The 21,304-nt window shown below is 40.4% G+C and overlaps 1 protein-coding gene across 3 annotated transcripts in view; it reads right to left on the bottom strand.

Annotated features, from left to right (window-relative positions):
* LOC126458273 (uncharacterized) overlaps positions 1-21,304 on the bottom strand; it is a 173,452-nt gene that overhangs the window by 121,233 nt on the left and 30,915 nt on the right. For all 3 annotated transcript variants that reach the window (XM_050095200.1, XM_050095201.1, XM_050095199.1), the window contains exon 4: positions 2,743-2,887. In XM_050095200.1, coding sequence (XP_049951157.1) covers positions 2,743-2,887 — 145 coding nt within the window. The remainder of the gene's footprint in view (positions 1-2,742; positions 2,888-21,304) is intronic.

Genomic DNA, 21,304 nt, shown 5'->3' with positions numbered 1-21,304 from the left:
CACTCGTACTCTCTGCTGGAAATATCACTTTGCCACGAAGAAAAATGATCCTAATCCTACTCCTATTGATCCAACTCCCCAAGACACTATCCAAATTGAACCCTGCCTGGAACATTCCGTCCTCCGTCACAGCGGGACCCACCTCCTCTTCCTCAAAATCACCCTCTCCAAACCTTCCAGGAATTTCTGACTTCCAGCCTTGCCTCTCAATCCTTCTTAAAAATCCTTAATCCTACTCCCAACATCACCACTGCTGAAGCCCAGGCTATCCGTGATCTGAAGGCTGACCGATCCATCGTCATTCTTCCGGCGGACAAGGGTTCTACGACCGTGGTACTTGATCGTCGGGAGTATGTGGCTGAGGGACTGCGTCAGCTTTCAGACAACACTACTTACAAAGTTTGCCAAGGTAATCCCATTCCTGATGTCCAGGCGGAGCTTCAAGGAATCCTCAGAACCTTCGGCCCCTTACAAAATCTTTCACCTGACTCCATCAACCTCCTGACCCCACCAACACCCCGCACCCCTACCTTCTACCTTCTTCCTAAAATTCACAAACCCAATCATCCCGGCCGCCCCACTGTAGCTGGTTACCAAGCCCCCACAGAACGTATCTCTGCCTACGTAGATCAACACCTTCAACCCATTACAAGCAGTCTCCCATCCTTCATCAAAGACACCAACCACTTTCTCGAACGCCTGGAATCCTTACCCAATCTGTTACCCCCAGAAACCATCCTTGTAACCATTGATGCCACTTCCCTATACACAAATATTCCGCACGTCCAGGGCCTCGCTGTGATGGAGCACTTCCTTTCACGCCGATCACCTGCCACCCTACCTAAAACCTCTTTCCTCATTACCTTAGCCAGCTTCATCCTGACCCACAACTTCTTCACTTTCGAAGGCCAGACATACCAACAAATAAAGGGAACAGCCATGGGTACCAGGATGGCCCCCTCGTACACTAACCTATTTATGGGTCGCTTAGAGGAAGCCTTCTTGGTTACCCAAGCCTGCCAACCCAAAGTTTGGTACAGATTTATTGATGACATCTTCATGATCAGGACCCACAGTGAAGAACAACTCCAGAATTTCCTCTACAACCTCAACTCCTTTGGTTCCATCAGATTCACCTGATCCTACTCCAAATCCCATGCCACTTTCCTTGACGTTGACCTCCACCTGTCCAATGGCCAGCTTCACACGTCCATCCACATCAAACCCACCAACAAACAACAGTACCTCCATTATGACAGCTGCCACCCATTCCACATCAAATGGTCCCTTCCCTACAGCCTAGGTCTTCGTGGCAAACGAATCTGCTCCAATCCGGAAGCCCTGAACCATTACACCAACAACCTGAAAACAGCTTTCGCATCCCGCAACTACCCTCCCGACCTGGTGCAGAAGCAAATAACCAGAGCCACTTCCTCATCCCCTCAAACCCAGAACCTCCCACAGAAGAACCCCAAAAGTGCCCCACTTGTGACAGGATACTTTCCGGGACTGGATCAAACTCTGAATGTGGCTCTCCAGCAGGGATACGACTTCCTCAAATCCTGCCCTGAAATGAGATCCATCCTTCATGAAATCCTCCCCACTCCACCAAGTGTCTTTCCGCCGTCCACCTAACCTTCGTAACCTCTTAGTTCATCCCTATGAAATCCCCAAACCACCTTCCCTACCCTCTGGCTCCTACCCTTGTAACCGCCCCCGGTGTAAAACCTGTCCCATGCACCCACCCACTACCACCTACTCCAGTCCTGTAACCCGGAAGGTGTAAACGATCAAAGGCAGAGCCACGTGTGAAAGCACCCACGTGATTTACCAACTGACCTGCCTACACTGTGAAGCTTTCTATGTGGGAATGACCAGCAACAAACTGTCCATTCGCATGAATGGATACAGGCAGACAGTGTTTGTTGGTGATGAGGATCACCCTGTGGCTAAAATTGCCTTGGTGCACGGCCAGCACATCTTGGCACAGTGTTACACCGTCCGGGTTATCTGGATACTTCCCACTAACACCAACCTGTCAGAACTCCGGAGATGGGAACTTGCCCTTCAGCATATCCTCTCTTCTCGTTACCCACCAGGCCTCAACCTCCACTAATTTCAAGTTGCCGCCACTCATACCTCACCCGTCATTCAACAACATCGTTGCCTATGTACTTCCGCCTCGACTGACATCTCTGCCCAAACTCTTTGCCTTTACAAATGTCTGCTTGTGTATGTGTATGTGCGGATGGATATATGTGTGTATGCGAGTGTATACCTGTCCTTTTTTCCCCCTAAGGTAAGTCTTTCCGCTCCCGGGATTGGAATGACTCCTTACCCTCTCCCTTAAAACCCACATCCTTTCGTCTTTCCCTCTCCTTTCCTCTTTCCTGATGAAGCAGCCGTTGGTTGCGAAAGCTAGAATTTTGTGTGTATGTTTGTGATTGTTTGTGTGTCTATCAACCTGCCAGTGCTTTCATTTGGTAAGTCACATCTTCTTTGTTTTTAGATATATATTTCCCACATGGAATGTTTCCCTCTATTATATTCATAAGATATTTAGTTATAAACATAAGTATGTGCTTACAGGAAACTATGTATGACCTTAATGTAGTGCAGTAATGAGTAAGATATACATTAAAAAAAATTGATGCTGTTAGAAATTAAAGAAACACTTAAATGTTATAGTAGGAAATCCAATAACATACTGTCACACAAAAACCAAGTTTATTATGTACTCACAATTTTTCAATTTGTACAGCCCTCTCAGTTTTCATTTGTACACGCAGTTCCTGTGCTTCAGCTCTAGATTGCTGCAGTGATTTTTCTCTGCTCACTTGTTGTCTTTCAAGTTCAGATAGACGCATCTGTTGATACTGCAGATCACCTTCACATAAAACATTCCATATTAATGAAATGTTATGATGGAGTGCAGAACTATGACAGGACTGTTTGGTCCATACATATTATATCATTTAATTACAGCAAGTGTAGCTCTTTCAATGAAATCCTGCTCAGAATGATCAAAAAGAAATGTATGTTCTTCTCCTACACTTAATCCTTTATATATACCAAGCACTTGCACTGTATGAGAACTGTCTTTTTCCCTGTGAAAGTATGATGACAGAGCAATGCCATGGAGGAATCATACTCCTCAGAGTGTTCAGTAGAAAATATGATTGTGCACAGCTCCTGAGTAAAAGAAAATCTGAATGATTACTTTGGTGACCTTTCATGAAACTTCATGACATGTCTGTCATGGAATTTGAAGTAGAGTTATAGAATCATTAGCCTGATGGACTGTTGGAAGTAACTGAGTATACATCTCAATACTTGGTGATGGCAGTCTGTATTTGGTGATGGAAGTCTGGAGCATTTGGCGTAATAAATTTTAAAAAATCAATATGATAATAGGAAGTCCTATAAAGAATACAAATAAGTAAGGAATAAAGACAGTCAATCATTGTGTAGACAAAGATTTGAGGGGTCAACAAGCACATAAACTGAACTACTGTTGATCTTGTGGCGCAATTTATAGCTGAGTTCAACTCCCAAAGCCTCTACCACCTTTGATAATCTCTTGGTTTTCAATGGCCACACTAATGTTCTTTGAAATGCAATTTCTCTCGGCGTTTCCCAGCTGTGATGGACATTAAGGCTGATGAGATCTTAATAAACTGAGTACCAGGTCCCAAGCCTTGTTTAAACTGAAACCTCTGCCCCTGTTTATATGTTTCCTGACATAGTTAATTTGATAAGACTTCATAATTACGCTGTCCCAGAAAAGTGATGCTTGCACCAGGATACTTGTCTCATCGTATTTCGTTTCATGATTATGTCTGAGGCAATACTCAATGCCACCTGATATGCTTGGTTGTTTTAGACGAGTGTGTCACTGATGCTCCTAGCATCTCTCCTCAGCTGTTCTAATACTATACCCCGCGTAAGACATGTCACACCCGACTTTTGGAGGCCTAGATCATCTTTAACACTACAGAGCAAATAATGTGTGTGTCATGGAATTATTGGCATAAGCTTTGAAAATCAAAAGAGCATCAGAGGTGTAGTGGGTGTTGGGAGTCAAACTCTGCTGCAAACAGTGGCACAAGATAAACACTAGTTCACATTCTGGTTAGAGTCCAGGTTGTGACCACACTAACCACAAAACTAACAGCACCTGAAGTTGACTGGGTCTGTCCTCGAAATATTGTGTACAAAATGGAAACCATCATTAATCAATCACACCAAGAAAACCTGAGAGATCACTGGTACAGTATTCTTTGGACTTTTATTAAAGGTTTGATTGCAGATTACATCAGGTACTAAAACCAAAACACGAAAAAATTAAAAGAAAACACTCATACATGATTATTGTCACAGTATTTGGATAAAATAAACTGTTTTTGTTGAGATCCTTTCTTTGTGTTACACGGGTGCGATAACAGCATTGTCAAGAACAAAAACAACGTAATTGTACTCAACAAATAGAAACCACTCAAATATCCAGAATAAAATAACTAATTAACTAACATTAAATAAGAAAGTAATGAGATTTAAAAGTGATTGTAGACTAAAGCTGAACAAGCAGCAGTAATGGGATGCCAGATCGATTGAAGTATGACAGTACTCAAAAAACAGCAAAATATTGCAGGGTGGGTGTATGCTTTGAACCAGACCTGTTTGTCAAGAGATTCAATTTAAGTAATTTGGAATCTGTGCAGATTATAGCAGGGTCAATTGATGAGATGGATTACATGTAGCAGATTGGTGGCCTTTTCTCAAGAATTACAACTACTGGCACCAGGAACCAAGATTTTAACATCAATACCACACAGCACCAACAGTGCACAATAGCAGAGATACAAGCACTATCAGGTGGACAGCCATAGCTCTACCAAGATACAAGTCAGCAAATTTTGTGCAATGTGCTTGGGGTTAGGCATTAAACACATGCAAGATATTTTGAGTACCTAGCATCTGGTGTAAGAAGAGAAAATAGTGCAGCTGCACAGAGCAACCAAACAGGGGTCAATAATAATGTACGGAGAGTACTAGTTGATGATTAAAAATTATTTAAGAATAAAGGAGATGATTCACCAAAAGGCAGGAGCTGCATCATTGATAGATACACAAACAAAAGGTGCAGAGCTTGGATAGTTTTTGCGATGAAGATCCTTTTTCAAGCTTGTAGAAAAAACACACACAAGCTCACACACACACACGTTCACACGCCTGTCTCCCTACATTATGCTCAGTCAACTGCCAGCTCTTTCCTGGCCCATAGTGAGGGTACTAGGGTGAGGTTTGGATAAGAGGTGAGGTGGGGTGGGGTGAGGTGAGGGAGGCAGGGGTGAGGGTTGGGGGGAATATCTAGCAGCTCGTGGGAGAGTGGGGGCTGTCTGCGGGCAACCTAGGGCCACAGGTAGAGGGGCAGGTGGCAGACAACTGGCCATGTGATTTCATAGACTAGGGCATGAGATAACAGCACACAATTGGGCAGGGGTTCTGGGGCAGGGGATGGTGTACAGACACACATACATTATTTGGGGGGGGGGGGGGGGGGGGGCAGCAAGTTACCCTAGGTTTAGACCAGGAAGGTTACAGGAGCAAAGGATGTTCTGTGTGGATAGCTCCCATCCGCACAGCTCAGAGAAGCAGGTGGTGGTGGGGAGGACCCAGATATACGTGGGTTGTGAAGCAGCCATTAAAATCTTGCATGCTGTGCTCTGCTGGACGTTGTACCACTGGGTGATCCAGTTTCTGGCACAGCCATATTGACGGTAGCTGTCGTGAAGCATGTGCTGGAACTAATAACAGGGCAGTGTGTGACACTATGCAACAAGTTAATTTCCCAGTGACCAACAGGTAAGGATTACCAAGATTATAGCAGTGTTCCAACAAAGTCTTGGGTCAGTAGAAAAAGACAAAATAAAAGAAAGTCACACCATATGGAGGTAACATTAGAATCATGAAAGTCAGTCACACAAGCAAGGTGTCATTCGGCAGCTTCACAGAAGAATGATCAAATGACATCATCATGTAAATGGTGCTTGAACTGATTAATTAAATGTCAAAATCTACTAAATTATGGTAACCACTTAATTATGGCCATGTACATTGCCAGACACCCTGTAACATGACAGCATATGAGGACCAATCACAGCAGACAGCATGTGAAAAAACACACTTAAGAGCTGGTGCAAATACAGATCAGATTCATACATCACTGATAGGCTAGTTCTAAAGGTTATGTTTCTTTTTATTTATTTAATTCACAACTGTGTTAAGGCTTTTATGTTAATAATTACCACGTAAAATATTGCAATATTCTTATGTTGTTAAGATCACTTCCACCACAGTCAGAAAGCACATCTTGGAATAACTGACACGAAATCAAGTCTTCCACTAAAAGCTAAGAATAACTATTTGTAAGTCAACTTTAATCTTTGATATTTGGCAATAACCTCAGGTATCCAAGAGGGTAGGGCTTCTTGTCTTGGTGAGTGAGAAAACATATAATCAGTGTTGGTTTGTGTTGTGAGTAAAACCTATACATAAAGATGGATAATTTTCAGTCATTTAAGTTTCTGACACAAAGAAAAATTTCATATGTGTGTTATAGGAACTATAACTTTTCTCACGTAATAGGTTTTGGGATTACGCAATATTTTGGCAGTCAGTATTGGTGACAGCTGAGATTGCTTAAGCGATGGACTCTTAGAAGAGTTTTTCACAGCAAACTTAAGTTTTGTGTGTGATCTAGAGCTGCAAAGTCAATGGATGCTTTACTTTTGAGGGTAGTTTCTATTATTCTCTGTAATAAGAGTGACATTGGAGCAATAAATAGGTTTAGGTAGAAATGTGTTTCTGAAGCTTCAACTAATTAATTTCATCAAAAAATTCAACCTAGAAGTTTAACTTTATTTGATATGTGTATTTATAATACAATATCATGTGACAAACCGTAACACTCTGTTGCTGTTGTTGCAGTCTTCAGTCCTGAGACTGGTTTGATGCAGCTCTCCATGCTACTCTATCCTGTTCAAGCCTCGGTATCTAGAGCACGGTATCTAGAGTCAAATCTCAGTGCACGTCAGTACATGCTCTTGTGAACTTCTGTGAAATGTCTCTGCTCCAAATTATCCTTCGCGTTGTCTATCCAAACCTATTCAAAACCATACACTGTCTCAGCTATCAAGTAAATCTATTCAACTTTATAACCAATTTGAAGAAAACTTCCTTATTGTGACCATCAATCATTATACAACTTCATACTTATGTATTAACTCTACTTACACTCATTCTAGGGACAGACACTGTGCCAAACCTCAATACCACTACAGAAGTGGGTGTCCCTCTTTTCCCCTGCACACACAAAAAAATATGCTACAGGTCATTCCCCCAATGAATTCATCTGGTCAAGGTATAGACCATTCCTCCCATGGATTCTCCTGACCAAGGCATAGGCCATTACTCCCAAGGATTCACCTATTTTGCGATTTTGGGTGTGTATCATCGTAACTTAATCAGTAAACTCAGCTAATAACCATTTTCTACAATCTTTTCTCAATTTAGATGAAAAGTTTCTCCATAGTCAGTTTACACTGACTCTACCTGATTACTCTCTACCTCTGCATTTGAACTCTTTGTTTAACTTTCTCTTTTCTTTTTTTTATGTTACTTCCCCCCCATGAACCACGGACCCTGCCATTGGTGGGGAGGTTTGCATGCCTCAGCGATACAGGTGGCCGTACCGTAGGTGCAACCATAATGGAGGGGTATGTGTTGAGAGGCCAGACAAACGTGTGGTTCCTGAAGAGGGGCAGCAACCTTTTCAGTAGCTGCAGGGGCAACAGTCTGGATGATTGACTGATCTGACCTTGTAACACTAACCAAAACGGCCTTGATGTGCTGGTACTGCGAACGGCTGAAAGCAAGGGGGAACTACAGCCATAATTTTTCCCGAGGGCATGCAGCTTTAATGTATGGTTAAATGATGATGGCGTCCTCTCGGGTAAATATCCCGGAGATAAAATAGTCCCACATTCGGATCTCCAGGCGGGGACTACCCAAGAGGACATCATTATCAGGAGAAAGAAAACTGGCGTTCTATGGATCGAAGTGTGGAATGTCAGAGCCCTTAATCGGGCAGGTAGGTTAGAAAATTTAAAAAGGGAAATGGATAGGATAAAGTTACATATAGTGGGAATTAGTGAAGTTCGGTGGCAGGAGGAACAAGACTTCTGGTCAGGTGAATACAGGGTTATAAAGACAAAATCAAATAGGGGTAATGCAGGAGTAGGTTTAATAATAAATAAAAAAATAGGGGTGCGGGTAAGCTACTACAAACGGCATAGTGAACGCATTATTGTGGCCAAGATAGATACGAAGCCCATGCCTACTATAGTAGTACAAGTTTATATGCCAATTAGCTCTGCAGATGATGAAGAAATTGATGAAATGTATGATGAGATAAAAGAAATTATTCAGGTCGTGAAGGGAGACGAAGATTTAATAGTTGTGGGTGACTGGAATTCGAGGGTAAGAAAAGGGAGAGAAGGAAACATAGTAGGGGAATATGGATTGGGGGTAATAAATGAAAGAGAAAGCCACCTGGTAGAATTTTGCATAGATCATAACTTAATCATAGCTAACACTTGGTTCAAGAATCATAAAAGAAGGTTGTATACATGGAAGAAGCCTGGAGATACTAAAAGGTTTCAGATAGATTATATAATGATACGACAGAGATTTAGGAACCAGGTTTTAAATTGTAAGACATTTCCAGGGGCGGATGTGACTCTGACCACAATCTATTGGTTATGAACTGTAGATTAAAACTAAAGAAACTGCAAAAAGGTCGGAATTTAAGGAGATGGGACCTGGATAAAGTAACTAAACCAGAGGTTGTACAGTTTCAGGGAGAGCATAAGGGAACAATTGACAGGAATGGAGGAAAGAAATACAGTAGAAGAAGAATGGGTAGCTTTGAGGGATGAAGTAGTCAAGGCAGCAGAGGATCAGGTAGGTAAAAATACGAGGTCTAGTAGAAATCCTTGGGTAACAGAAGAAATATTGAATTTAATTGATGAAAGGAGAAAATATAAAAATGCAGTAAATGAAACAAGCAAAACGGAACACAAACGTCTCAAAAATGAGATCAACAGGAAGTGCAAAATGGCTAAGCAGGGATGTCTAGAGGACAAATGTAAGGATGTAGAGGCTTATCTCACTAGGGGTAAGATAGATACTGCCTACAGGAAAATTAAAGAGACCTTTGGAGAAAAGAGAACCACTTGTATGAATATCAAAAGCTCAGATGTAAACCCAGTTCTAAACAAAGAAGGGAAAGCAGAAAGGTGGAAGGAGTATATAGAGGGTCTATACAAGGGCGATGTACTTGAGGACAATATTATGGAAATGGAAGAGGATGTAGATGAAGATGAAATGGGAGATACGATACTGCGTGAAGAGTCTGACAGAGCACTGAAAGACCTGAGTCGAAACAAGGTCCCGGGAGTAGACAACATTCCATTAGAACTACTGACGGCCTTGAGAGAGCCAGTCCTGACAAAACTCCACCATCTGGTGAGCGAGATGTATGAGACAGGCGAAATACCCTCAGACTTCAAGAAGAATATAATAATTTCAATCCCAAAGAAAGCAGGTGTTGACAGATGTGAAAATTACCGAACTATCAGTTTAATAAGTCACAGCTGCAAAATACGGAAAAACTGGTAGAAGCCGACCTCGGGGAAGATCAGTTTGGATTCCGTAGAAATGCTGGAACACGTGAGGCAATACTCACCTTACGACTTATCTTAGAAGAAAGATTAAAGAAAGGCAAACCTGCATTTCTAGCATTTGTAGACTTAGAGAAAGCTTTTGACAATGTTGACTGGATTATTCTCTTTCAAATTCTAAAGGAGGCAGGGGTAAAATACAGGGAGCGAAAGGCTATTTACAATTTGTACAGAAACCAGGTGGCAGTTATAAGAGTCGAGGGACATGAAAGGGAAGCAGTGGCTGGGAAGGGAGTGAGACAGGGTTGTAGCCTCTCCCCGATATTATTCAATCTGTATACTGAGCGAGCAGTGAAGGAAACAAAAGAAAAATTTGGAGTAGGTATTAAAATCCATGGAGAAGAAATAAAAACTTTGAGGTTCGCCAGTGACATTGTAATTCTGTTAGAGACAGCATAGGACTTGGAAGAGCGGTTGAACAGAATGGACAGTGTCTTGAAAGGAGGATATAAGATGAACATCAACAAAAGCAAAACAAGGATAATGGAATGTAGTCAAATTAAGTTGGGTGATGCTGAGGGAATTGGATCAGGAAATGACAAACTTAAAGTAGTAAAGGAGTTTTGCTATTTGGGGAGCAAAATAACTTATGATGGTCGAAGTAGAGAGGATATAAAATGTAGACTGGCAATGGCAAGGAAAGAGTTTCTGAAGAAGAGAAATTTGTTAACATCATGTATAGATTTAAATGTCAGGAAGTCGTTTCTGAAAGTATTTGTCTGAAGTGTAGCCATGTATGGAAGTGAAACATGGATGACAAATACAACTACACTTGTTACACAACATACATGTAGTTCTCACCGCTATGTATGTTCTAACTTCCATTCCGCATGACATTCTGCTGAAGATAAGTTAGCGCACCGTCTTGTTACACTGTTGACTCTTTAGCGTATTATCTCTTGCTCATTACGCATGTTAGCACGTCATCAATTTTTCTAGCCTTCTACATCCTCCTTCAACACTCCTCCACTATATCACACAATGTGCCTAACATGTGTCACTTAATGGCCACTCCAAAAAATTATGTCAGTCTATTGTCATCGTATGTGAAATACCCTCCAGTGCAATTCTACTGTTGTAGGTTGTAATGTCAATTATGTGGACTAAAAAGAGAAGGGGAACTTTGCATTTGTTTACAGAGAGAGGACAGATTTGGTACTACTAAGGGAGAAGTAAGAAAAGGAAACAAAGAGACAGGTATGTTAGGATCAAAGAAGAAAAGAAGAAGTACCCCTTAGATAAGATTCCCTTACCAAGGACCCTATCTGCTAAGTTACTTCATCACGACGTTGGAGGAAGAAGGTGTTTGGCATTTCCTACACATTGGCTTTGCTATGGTTTCGCCATTGCAGAATATTCAAAAATTCACTCTAATGAACCCCTACGAAATGCAGTAGTAAGCGAAGTATTTTCAAGTAAGTCATCGTCAAATTCTCACTATAAACATTAAAGTCAGTTTTATCTGTCACACTCTACCACAACTAAACTCCCAAAGAAAATAAAATATAAACACAGCCATACTATCCTTCTTCATTCAGTTTTATAACATATGTAAAACAAATAACATTTTACTCATAATTCTATATAACCATTTTACTATATTCGTAATTTACTGAAAGCACATTGTCATTGCTATTTCACTTTTCTATATATTTTATAGTACTATATATTCTTCCAACTCCTAATGCTATCACGTGAGAATAAAACTAAAATTGTTCTTATACTTAGTTACTCATGTGTCACATGTACATGGTAACATGCAATTAAATAAAAGACATGGAAATATTAACTGTCCTATGTTCATGATAAATTTAATCTATGTACAGTTAAGTTTACAGATTAATACATTTCTATTATCTAAATGTAGCAGTTCAATGGTCACAAAAAAATGCTAGACACTACACTTCCAGCTGATGTAGACACAAGAGGGGCCTACCTGACCACTCTCAAGTCGAGCATAGTCCCCTTATATTTTTTTACAGTTACTTTTACAGAAAGTGATAGTAGAAGATATTACTTTATTAAAAGATAACAGGATAGCTGAAGAAGAAAGAAACTGTATCCAGGAAAACTAAAAAGAGAAATATGGTACATAATTTAACTGGGGCAGCCAGTGGTTGTCAAGCCACCAAAGTCACAAAGGATGTGAACTACACCGTGGCCTTGAATCCTGTAAGCATGTCAGTATTGTACCATCCTTTATTTTGTCCTGTATCAGGGTTTACTAAGTATACAGCTTTCTGATGTGGTATGTCTTCAACTTTGAATGGTCCCTTGTAATGAGGGAAAAATTTGTCTCCTCCTTTACGCTTAAGCTACGACAAAAATCACACACTAATGCCCGATTGTCTATTTGAAAACTAGGTATAATAATTTTATCATTAAAGGTCTTGATTCTTTGCTGAGCCTGTATATATAGATTCTTCTGCACCCTCTCTTGCAATTTTACCAAGTCAATCTGCTGGTGATAATGGCCAGGTACATCTTTTAAACAAGGGTTGTCCTATAAATGTTTTATTCATAATCTCTACCAGAGCTAATCCCATTGACATAAGCAGTAGTTCATTTAGGATTCCTTAAATTCTGAACTACTTGTCACATTTTGTATGTTTCATCGAACAGTAGGTCCTACCCAATCGTCCTAATTCCTTTTGTTGGTGCAACATCTTCCTTAGAATGAGAGCTACTGTTAGTTAATTCTACTTTCTCTAGTAATGTATGACTTACAAATTCCAGTACATTTCTCCAAATTAGATAAAGCCTTGAGTGTTCTAATTATTCCCCCAAATTCTTTTCATTTTTCTAATGCCAATCACTATCTTTTGTCTCAGAGATTTGATCCTTAACCTGTTTAACTTTGTTTCTACTGTATTAGTTAATACTTTTTAGTGAACTTGTACGATCTCCTGGAAAGCCTTCTAAAAACTGTAGTAAAAAGGCTACAATAATCACTAGTGAACTGTGTCAATAACGAATAAAAATATGCAGGTTTATACATGTAAATGTGCTATCAATAATTAAATATTATTTTGGAATGAGAAAACTCTACACCTTTACATGTTCTGAAGAAAAAATTAATAACAAACATATTTCCATGTAACAACTAAGAATAAAAAAGACTATGAGCAAAAACAGGTCACAGAATTTCTATGTATTTGTGCGATAAATACCTGTATGATTAAAGCAATCACTCTGGTGTCAGCTCTCAGACCTATTAGGTGGAGGAGGAGGAGGAGATTAGTGTTTAACGTCCCGTCGACAACGAGGTCATTAGAGACGGAGCGCAAGCTCGGATGAGGGAAGGATGGGGAAGGAAATCGGCCGTGCCCTTTCAAAGGAACCATCCCGGCATTTGCCTGAAGCGATTTAGGGAAATCACGGAAAACCTAAATCACGATGGCCAGAGACGGGATTTGTTCGAGGTTACTTCTGAATGCATGATTTTGTTAATTTTACATAAGTTTTTTCACAATATATGTGTAAATATGATTTGTCCTTTTAATATCATTTCATACCTATCCCTCCATGTGAATATAATTAAATGGAAAAATTAATTATTGCTAGAATTCAAGTTTTTCATTTGCCATCTGCCATTCTTTTGTCATAATGGCGCACTGGCACCCATTAAGTGAAATATAATTAATCACATGATTTTTTTGGGATTCACACAAAAGATAACAAGAAAAGTACTTTAAACCTTTTTCTATCAGGAAAAGAATACATATATATATACATATTTTGTAGAAAAAGTTTCATTAAATACACACAACAGACCCAAAGATAATAAATAATAATAATAGGCTCAGGCTTGCTTATAAGTAAATTGCTGACTGGCAAAAATCTTTTTTTCACTACCACAGTCAATGTTTAGCAAAGAGTGTACATAACATTGAAAATAGTAGTGCAGCTACGTAAGTGATTATATCTTGTCTCTCTCTGCAACAATATTTATTTATTGGGCATTAACTACTATAGTTTTAAACAAACTGTAGTGCCTCGAGAATTTCGACGCAAATTCTAGAGACCTTCGGCTCGAACACCCAATATTTTACGTACGAGAGTGAGAGATGGGACAGTGTCTACCTCGCATCAGTTTCCTGTGTGCACAGGGAGGACGTGTATCAAGAGAATGCTACAATGTGGACGGTTGATCGACGCGGGCAAGTGGTTGCCGCACTCGCCACAGAAGCTACATGCCCAGCACAAGGAGCAAGTGCGCCTTACTCTGTGACGGTGCTACATAAGTCATTATTGTGAACAGTTGAATTATGTTATAAGAAAAGAAAAAGATCTTTACTTACTTACTTACTTACTTACTGACTCTCTAGAGATGCTGATGGTGGACTTGCGATAACTCTGAGAGATTTCTGGAACTGTATTTATTGTAAAAGTACTTAATAGTTTCTGTAGCTTATGAAATATGATTCATTTATGTGAAAACTGTTATGTGGTGTTCTGTTTGTGGAAGAGAAAATATAGTAGGATTAATTTAAAAGTATCTTGAGTGTACGGAATCATTTTAAGAGTAGAGAAAATTCCTCCAAACAGCATCATATCTTCAGAGAAGAAGATGGGGAGATCGACGCAGCCAGCTATCCTGAAAAGATAGGCAAAGCACCTCCAAGTAAGTCCAGTGATGAAGGGGACATGTGAGTCTTGCACACCAGCACCACACTGCTTCCTCTAGTCGCCAGAAACCGCCAGAAAACCATGCAAATTTCTGAGCTATCCATGTGTGCTGACAACATAGGTAAATCGTCACAACCCAACCAAGTACCTTCACTCAGAATTATTTGCCTATGTAGCAACATCGAGGGTGCAAAATATACGTGACATCATGACTTATAAATATTTCCTCCACAATTCCAAACAAAAGAAACCAATACCTCTTATACATCTACATACGTACACCGCAAGCCACCGTATGGTGCGTGGCAGAGGGTACCCTGAACCAAAACTAGTCGTTCCCTTTCCCATTCCACTTGCAGATAGAGCAAGGGAAAAACAACTGTCTATGTGCCTCCGTATGAGCCCTAATTTCTCATATCTTATCTTCGTGGTCCCTACACGAAACATATGTTGCGGCAAATAGGCTTGTTTCGAAGTCAGCTTCAAATGCAGCTTCTCTAAACTTTCTCAGTAGCATTCTTCAAAACAGATGTCTTCTTCCCTACAGGGATTCCCACTTATGCTCCCGAAGCATACCCATAACACTTGCATGCTGACTGAACCTTTTGGCAACAAATCTAGCACCTCACCTCTGAATTGCTTCCGTGTTTTCTTTCAATCCAACTTGGTGCAGATCCCAAAAACTTGAGCAGTGCACAAGAATAGGTCGCACTAGTGTCCTGTATGCCGTCTCCTTTACAGATGAACTACACTTTCCTACAATTCTCCCAATCTACCAAGTCGACCATTCGCCTTCCATAACACAATCCTCACATGATCGTTCCATTTCATATCACTTTGCAACGTTATGCCCAGCTGTTTCAATGACGTGACTGTGTCAAGCAGGTCACTACTAATGCTGTATCTGAACATTATGGCCTTGTTCTTTCTACTTATCTGTATTAACTCACATTTTTCTGCATTAAGAGCCAGCTGCCATTCATTACACCACCTTGAAATTTTGTTTACATCATACTTGTATCAACTTACAGTCACTTATCTTTGGCACCTTCCTGTTCACCACAGCATCAACTGTGAACAACCGCAGATTGCTGCCTACCTATCTGCCAGATTATTTGTGTATAGAGAAAACAGCAACAGTCCTATCCCTAGGACACTATAGACCTATATCTCTTACGTCGATATCTTGTAGAATTTTAGAACATGTTTTTTGCTCGCGTATCATGTCATTTCTGGAAACCCAGAATCTACTATGTAGGAATCAACATGGATTCCGGAAACAGCGATCGTGTGAGACCCAACTCGCCTTATTTGTTCATGAGACCCAGAAAATATTAGATACAGGCTCCCAGGTAGATGCTATTTTTCTTGACTTCCGGAAGGCGTTCGATACAGTTCCGCACTATCGCCTGATAAACAAAGTAAGAGCCTACGGAATATCAGACCAGCTGTGTGGCTGGATTGAAGAGTTTTTAGCAAACAGAACACAGCATGTTGTTATCAATGGAGAGACGTCTACAGACGTTAAAGTAACCTCTGGCGTGCCACAGGGGAGTGTTATGGGACCATTGCTTTTCACAATATATATAAATGACCTAGTAGATAGTGTCGGAAGTTCCATGCGGCTTTTCGCGGATGATGCTGTAGTATACAGAGAAGTTGCTGCATTAGAAAATTGTAGCGAAATACAGGAAGATCTGCAGCGGATAGGCACTTGGTGCAGGGAGTGGCAACTGACCCTTAACATAGACAAATGTAATGTATTGCGAATACATAGAAAGAAGGATCCTTTATTGTATGATTATATGATAGCGGGACAAACACTGGTAGCAGTTACTTCTGTAAAATATCTGGGAGTGTGCGTACGGAACGATTTGAAGTGGAATGATCATATAAAGTTAATTGTTGGTAAGGCGGGTACCAGGTTGAGATTCATTGGGAGAGTGCTTAGAAAATGTAGTCCATCAACAAAGGAGGTGGCTTACAAAACACTCGTTCGACCTATACTTGAGTATTGCTCATCAGTGTGGGATCCGTACCAGGTCGGGTTGACGGAGGAGATAGAGAAGATCCAAAGAAGAGCGGCGCGTTTTGTCACCGGGTTATTTGGTAACCGTGATAGCGTTACGGAGATGTTTAGCAAACTCAAGTGGCAGACTCTGCAAGAAAGGCGCTCTGCATCGCGGTGTAGCTTGCTCGCCAGGTTTCGAGAGGGTGCGTTTCTGGATGAGGTATCGAATATATTGCTTCCCCCTACTTATACCTCCCGAGGAGATCACGAATGTAAAATTAGAGAGATTAGAGCGCGCACGGAGGCTTTCAGACAGTCGTTCTTCCCGCAAACCATACGCGACTGGAACAGGAAAGGGAGGTAATGACAGTGGCACGTAAAGTGCCCTCCGCCACACACCGTTGGGTGGCTTGCGGAGTATCAATGTAGATGTAGATGTAGATGTTACCTCTGCCTCCAATGAACACTCGCCGTCGAGGACAACATACTGGGTTCTATTACATAAGAAGTCTTCGGGCTAGTCATATGCACACACCTTCATTAACAGTCTGCAGGGGGTACCATGTTGAATGCTTTTCGGAAATCTGGAAATATCAAATCTGCCTGCCGCGCTTCATCCATAGCTAGCAGTATATCATGTGAGAAAAACATGAGCTGTGTTTTACATGATCAATGTTCTCTAAAGCTGTGATGATTCATGGAGATGAGCTTCTCGGTCTCTAAGAAATTTATTACATTCTATCTCGGAATATCCTCTAGAATTCTGCATCAAACTGATGTTAAGGATATTGGTCTGTAATTTTGCGGGTCCAATCTTTTACCCTTCTTATATACAGGAGTCACTTGCACTTTTTTCCAGTTGCTTGGCACTTTGCAATCTTCTACTGTTAAACCAGACTGGTCAGCAAGTGACTGGATGGAAGCCTTAGACCTGGTTAGCTATGTTACATAGGACCAGAATTTTTCGTGCTCTCCACCAGATCTTTAGCCCAGGTATGATGGTGGTAGCTGTTGTATACTTACCGCATAAATTTTTTTACAGACGCGTGAATCTCTACTATGCTTCGCCTGTTGTCACTTACACTGCCCCTTTTGAACTGAGAGTGCAACAGTCTTTGCTTCCTCAGCATTTTCCAAATTTCAGTATTAAACTATGGTGGGTCTTTTCTGTCCTTAAATCCACTTACTAGACACTTACTTCTCCAGAGCACGATTTACAATCTGTTTGAACTTGGCCCATATTCCATCATTCTAGAACTAAATGACTGTAGTTCATTGTCTAAGTGAGATGCGAACTGCTTATCTGTTCTTTCTAGCAGAGACACTCTCCTAGCCCTCTTGGCTGATTTATTAACTTTCGTAACCATAGTTGCTATGATGACATCATGATCACTAATCCCCATCTCTACACTGATAGCATCGGTAAGGTGCAGCCTGTTTGTAGATGCAAGGTTCAAGACACTTCCATTGCATGTGGACTGCTGAACTATCTAACCAAGACAGTTTTCAGAAAACATGTTAAAAAGTACTTTACAAGACTTTCTGTCTGTACCCCCTACAATGAATCCATACACTACGCTATACTCAGCAAGTGAAAGCGACCACCAATTAGTACTGCACAATCTGGGTATTTATGCGCAACTGACCACAGACTTTCTTTGAACGACTCTAGAACAGTCACAGCGGAGTCGGGTGGTCAGTAAAAACATCTAACAAATAACTCGGTTTCACCTAGACTTGTTACACGACCAGACAATTTCACTATCTCACTCAATTTCAACCTCAGTAGAGAATATTTTTGTCAACTGCAGTGAATGCTCCCAAACAAACCACTTTGAATAAAATAATGTTAACAACATTTTGGTTTTTTCTCAAGCAGAGCTATGATTTTAAATAATCATAATGAATAAACATTGTAGCTTTCCAGAGATAGGTAAAAAGTAAATTTTCAAGAATATGTAGTGCAACATGACTGCACAGTTCATATCATGAAATTTCAAAGTTGGATTATTAACAAACGGTTTACTCCCGTTAGTTGCTAATATAAACTGGGTAGCATATAAATATGAAATTTAATCTGAGATAGTAAACTCATTTGTACTAATTTTTTTAAGAGAAGTTAACTACTGGAACTTAGTTTAGACATAACAGTATAAGGTCCAGAAAGCCGAAAATTCAAGCTAAAATGATCTCTTCAGAGAATGTTGACATGAGGAAGGAATTTCAGATAATGACGAGAACCTAGTCCCATTTCAACATTCACTAAAACTTGTCAACCAAGAAGTGATCACCACAGCTTCATGAAATCAGCCGATAATTCTTCTAAAGATATTTATTTAAAATGAGTATATTTCCTTAGAACATCACTGAAACAAAATACATAAACTTACTGACTTGTTATCTACTTAAATTTGCAATAATGTGGATTGCCTGAACTGAGAAAATTAAGAATCTCAACAGGTCCTCTTTTCCCCTTTCAATTATTGTTAATAGTTAAACAGAAATTTTTTAAACATTATGCCTCAGTCTAAAGAAGGCCCCTGGAGTAGACCAGATACTCTCAAAATTATTGAGATTCTTGGGTGAGACAACCATGACAAAACCATTCCACCTGGTGCATCGGATATATGCAACACGCAAAATAGCCCCAGACTTCAAGAAGAATGTAACAATCCCAATTCCAAAGACGAGGTGTGAACATTATCAAACTATCAGTTTTAAGTTATAGTTAGAAAATACTTGTTGTTGTTGTTGTTGTTGTTGTTGTTGTTGTGGTCTTCAGTCCTGAGACTGGTTTGATGCAATTCTCCATGCTACTCTATCCTTTGCAAGCTTTTTCATCTCCCAGTACCTACTGCAACCTACATCCTTCTGAATCTGCTTAGTGTATTCATCTCTTGGTCTCCCTCTACGATTTTTACCCTCCACGCTGCCCTCCAATACTAAATTGGTGATCCCTTGATGCCTCAGAACATGTCCTACCAACCGATCCCTTCTTCTGGTCAAGTTGTGCCACAAACTTCTCTTCTACCCAATCCTATTCAATACTTTCTCATTAGTTATGTGATCTACCCATCTAATCTTCAGCATTCTTCTGTAGCACCACATTTCGAAAGCTTCTATTCTCTTCTTGTCCAAACTATTTATCGTCCATGTTTCACTTCCATACATGGCTACACTCCATACAAATACTTTCAGAAATGACTTCCTGACACTTAAATCTATACTCGATGTTAACAAATTTCTCTTCTTCAGAAACGATTTCCTTGCCATTGCCAGTCTACATTTTATATCCTCTCTACTTCGACCATCATCAGTTATTTTGCTCCCCAAATAGCAAAACTCCTTTACTACTTTAAGTGTCTCATTTCCTAATCTAATTCCCTCAGCATCACCAAACTTAATTAGATTACATTCCATTATCCTTGTTTTGCTTTTGTTGATGTTCATCTTATATCCTCCTTTTAAGACACTGTCCATTCCATTCAACTGCTCTTCCAAGTCCTTTGCTGTCTCTGACAGAATTACAATGTCATCGGCGAACCTCAAAGTTTTTATTTCTTCTCCATGAATTTTAATACCTACTCCAAATTTTTCTTTTGTTTCCTTTACTGCTTGCTCAATATACAGATTGAACAACATCGGGGAGAGGCTACAACCCTGTCTTACTCCATTCCCAACCATTGCTTCCCAATTGTAAATAGCCTTTCGCTCCCTGTATTTTACCCCTGCCACCTTTAGAATTTGAAAGAGAGTATTCCAGTCAACATTGTCAAAAGCTTTCTCTAAGTCTACAAATGCTAGAAACGTAGGTTTGCCTTTCCTTAATCTTTCTTCTAAGATTAGTCGTAAGGTGAGTATTGCCTCACATGTTCCAGTGTTTCTACGGAATCCAAACTGATCTTCCCCGAGGTCGGCTTCTACTAGTTTTTCCATTCGTCTGTAAAGAATTCGTGTTAGTATTTTGCAGCTGTGACTTATTAAACTGATAGTTCAGTAATTTTCACATCTGTCAACACCTGCTTTCTTTGGGATTGGAATTATTATATTCTTCTTGAAGTCTGAGAGTATTTCGCCTGTTTCATACGTCTTGCTCACCAGATGGTAGAGTTTTGTCAGGACTGGCTCTCCCAAGACTGTCAGTAGTTCCAGTGGAATGTTGTCTACTCCAGGGGCCTTGTTTCGACTCAGGTCTTTCAGTGCTCTGTCAAACTCTTCACGCAGTATCATATCTCCCATTTCATCTTCATCTATATCCTCTTCCATTTCCATAATATTGTCCTCGAGCACATCGCCCTTGTATAGACCCTCTATATACTCCTTCCACCTTTCTGCTTTCCCTTCTTTGCTTAGAACTGGGTTTCCATCTGAGCTCTTGATATTCATACAAGTCGTTCTCTTATCTCCAAAGGTCTCTCTAATTTTCCTGTAGGCAGTATCTATCTTACCTCTAGTGAGATAGGCCTCTACATCCTTACATTTGTCCTCTAGCCATTCCCGCTTAGCCATTTTGCACTTCCTGTTGATCTCATTTTTGAGACGTTTGTATTCCTTTTTGCCTGCTTCATTTACTGCATTTTTATATTTTCTCCTCTCATCAATTAAATTCAATATTTCTTCTGTTACCCAAGGTAGCCCTCGTCTTTTTACCTACTTGATCCTCTGCTGCCTTCGCTACTTCATCCCTCAAAGCTGCCCATTCTTCTTCTACTGTATTTCTGTCCCCCATTCCTGTCAGGTGTTCCCTTATGCTCTCCCTGAAACTCTGTACAACCTCTGGTTCTTCCAGTTTATCCAGGTCCCATCTCCTTAAATTCCCACCTTTTTGCAGTTTCTTCAGTTTTAATCTACAGCTCATAAC

The sequence above is a fragment of the Schistocerca serialis genome, chromosome 2 (genome assembly GCF_023864345.2).
Source record: "Schistocerca serialis cubense isolate TAMUIC-IGC-003099 chromosome 2, iqSchSeri2.2, whole genome shotgun sequence".
Taxonomy (NCBI): domain Eukaryota; kingdom Metazoa; phylum Arthropoda; class Insecta; order Orthoptera; family Acrididae; genus Schistocerca; species Schistocerca serialis.
The sequence above is the reverse complement of the archived record's forward strand: the minus strand, read 5'-3'. Positions and strand labels throughout refer to the sequence as shown.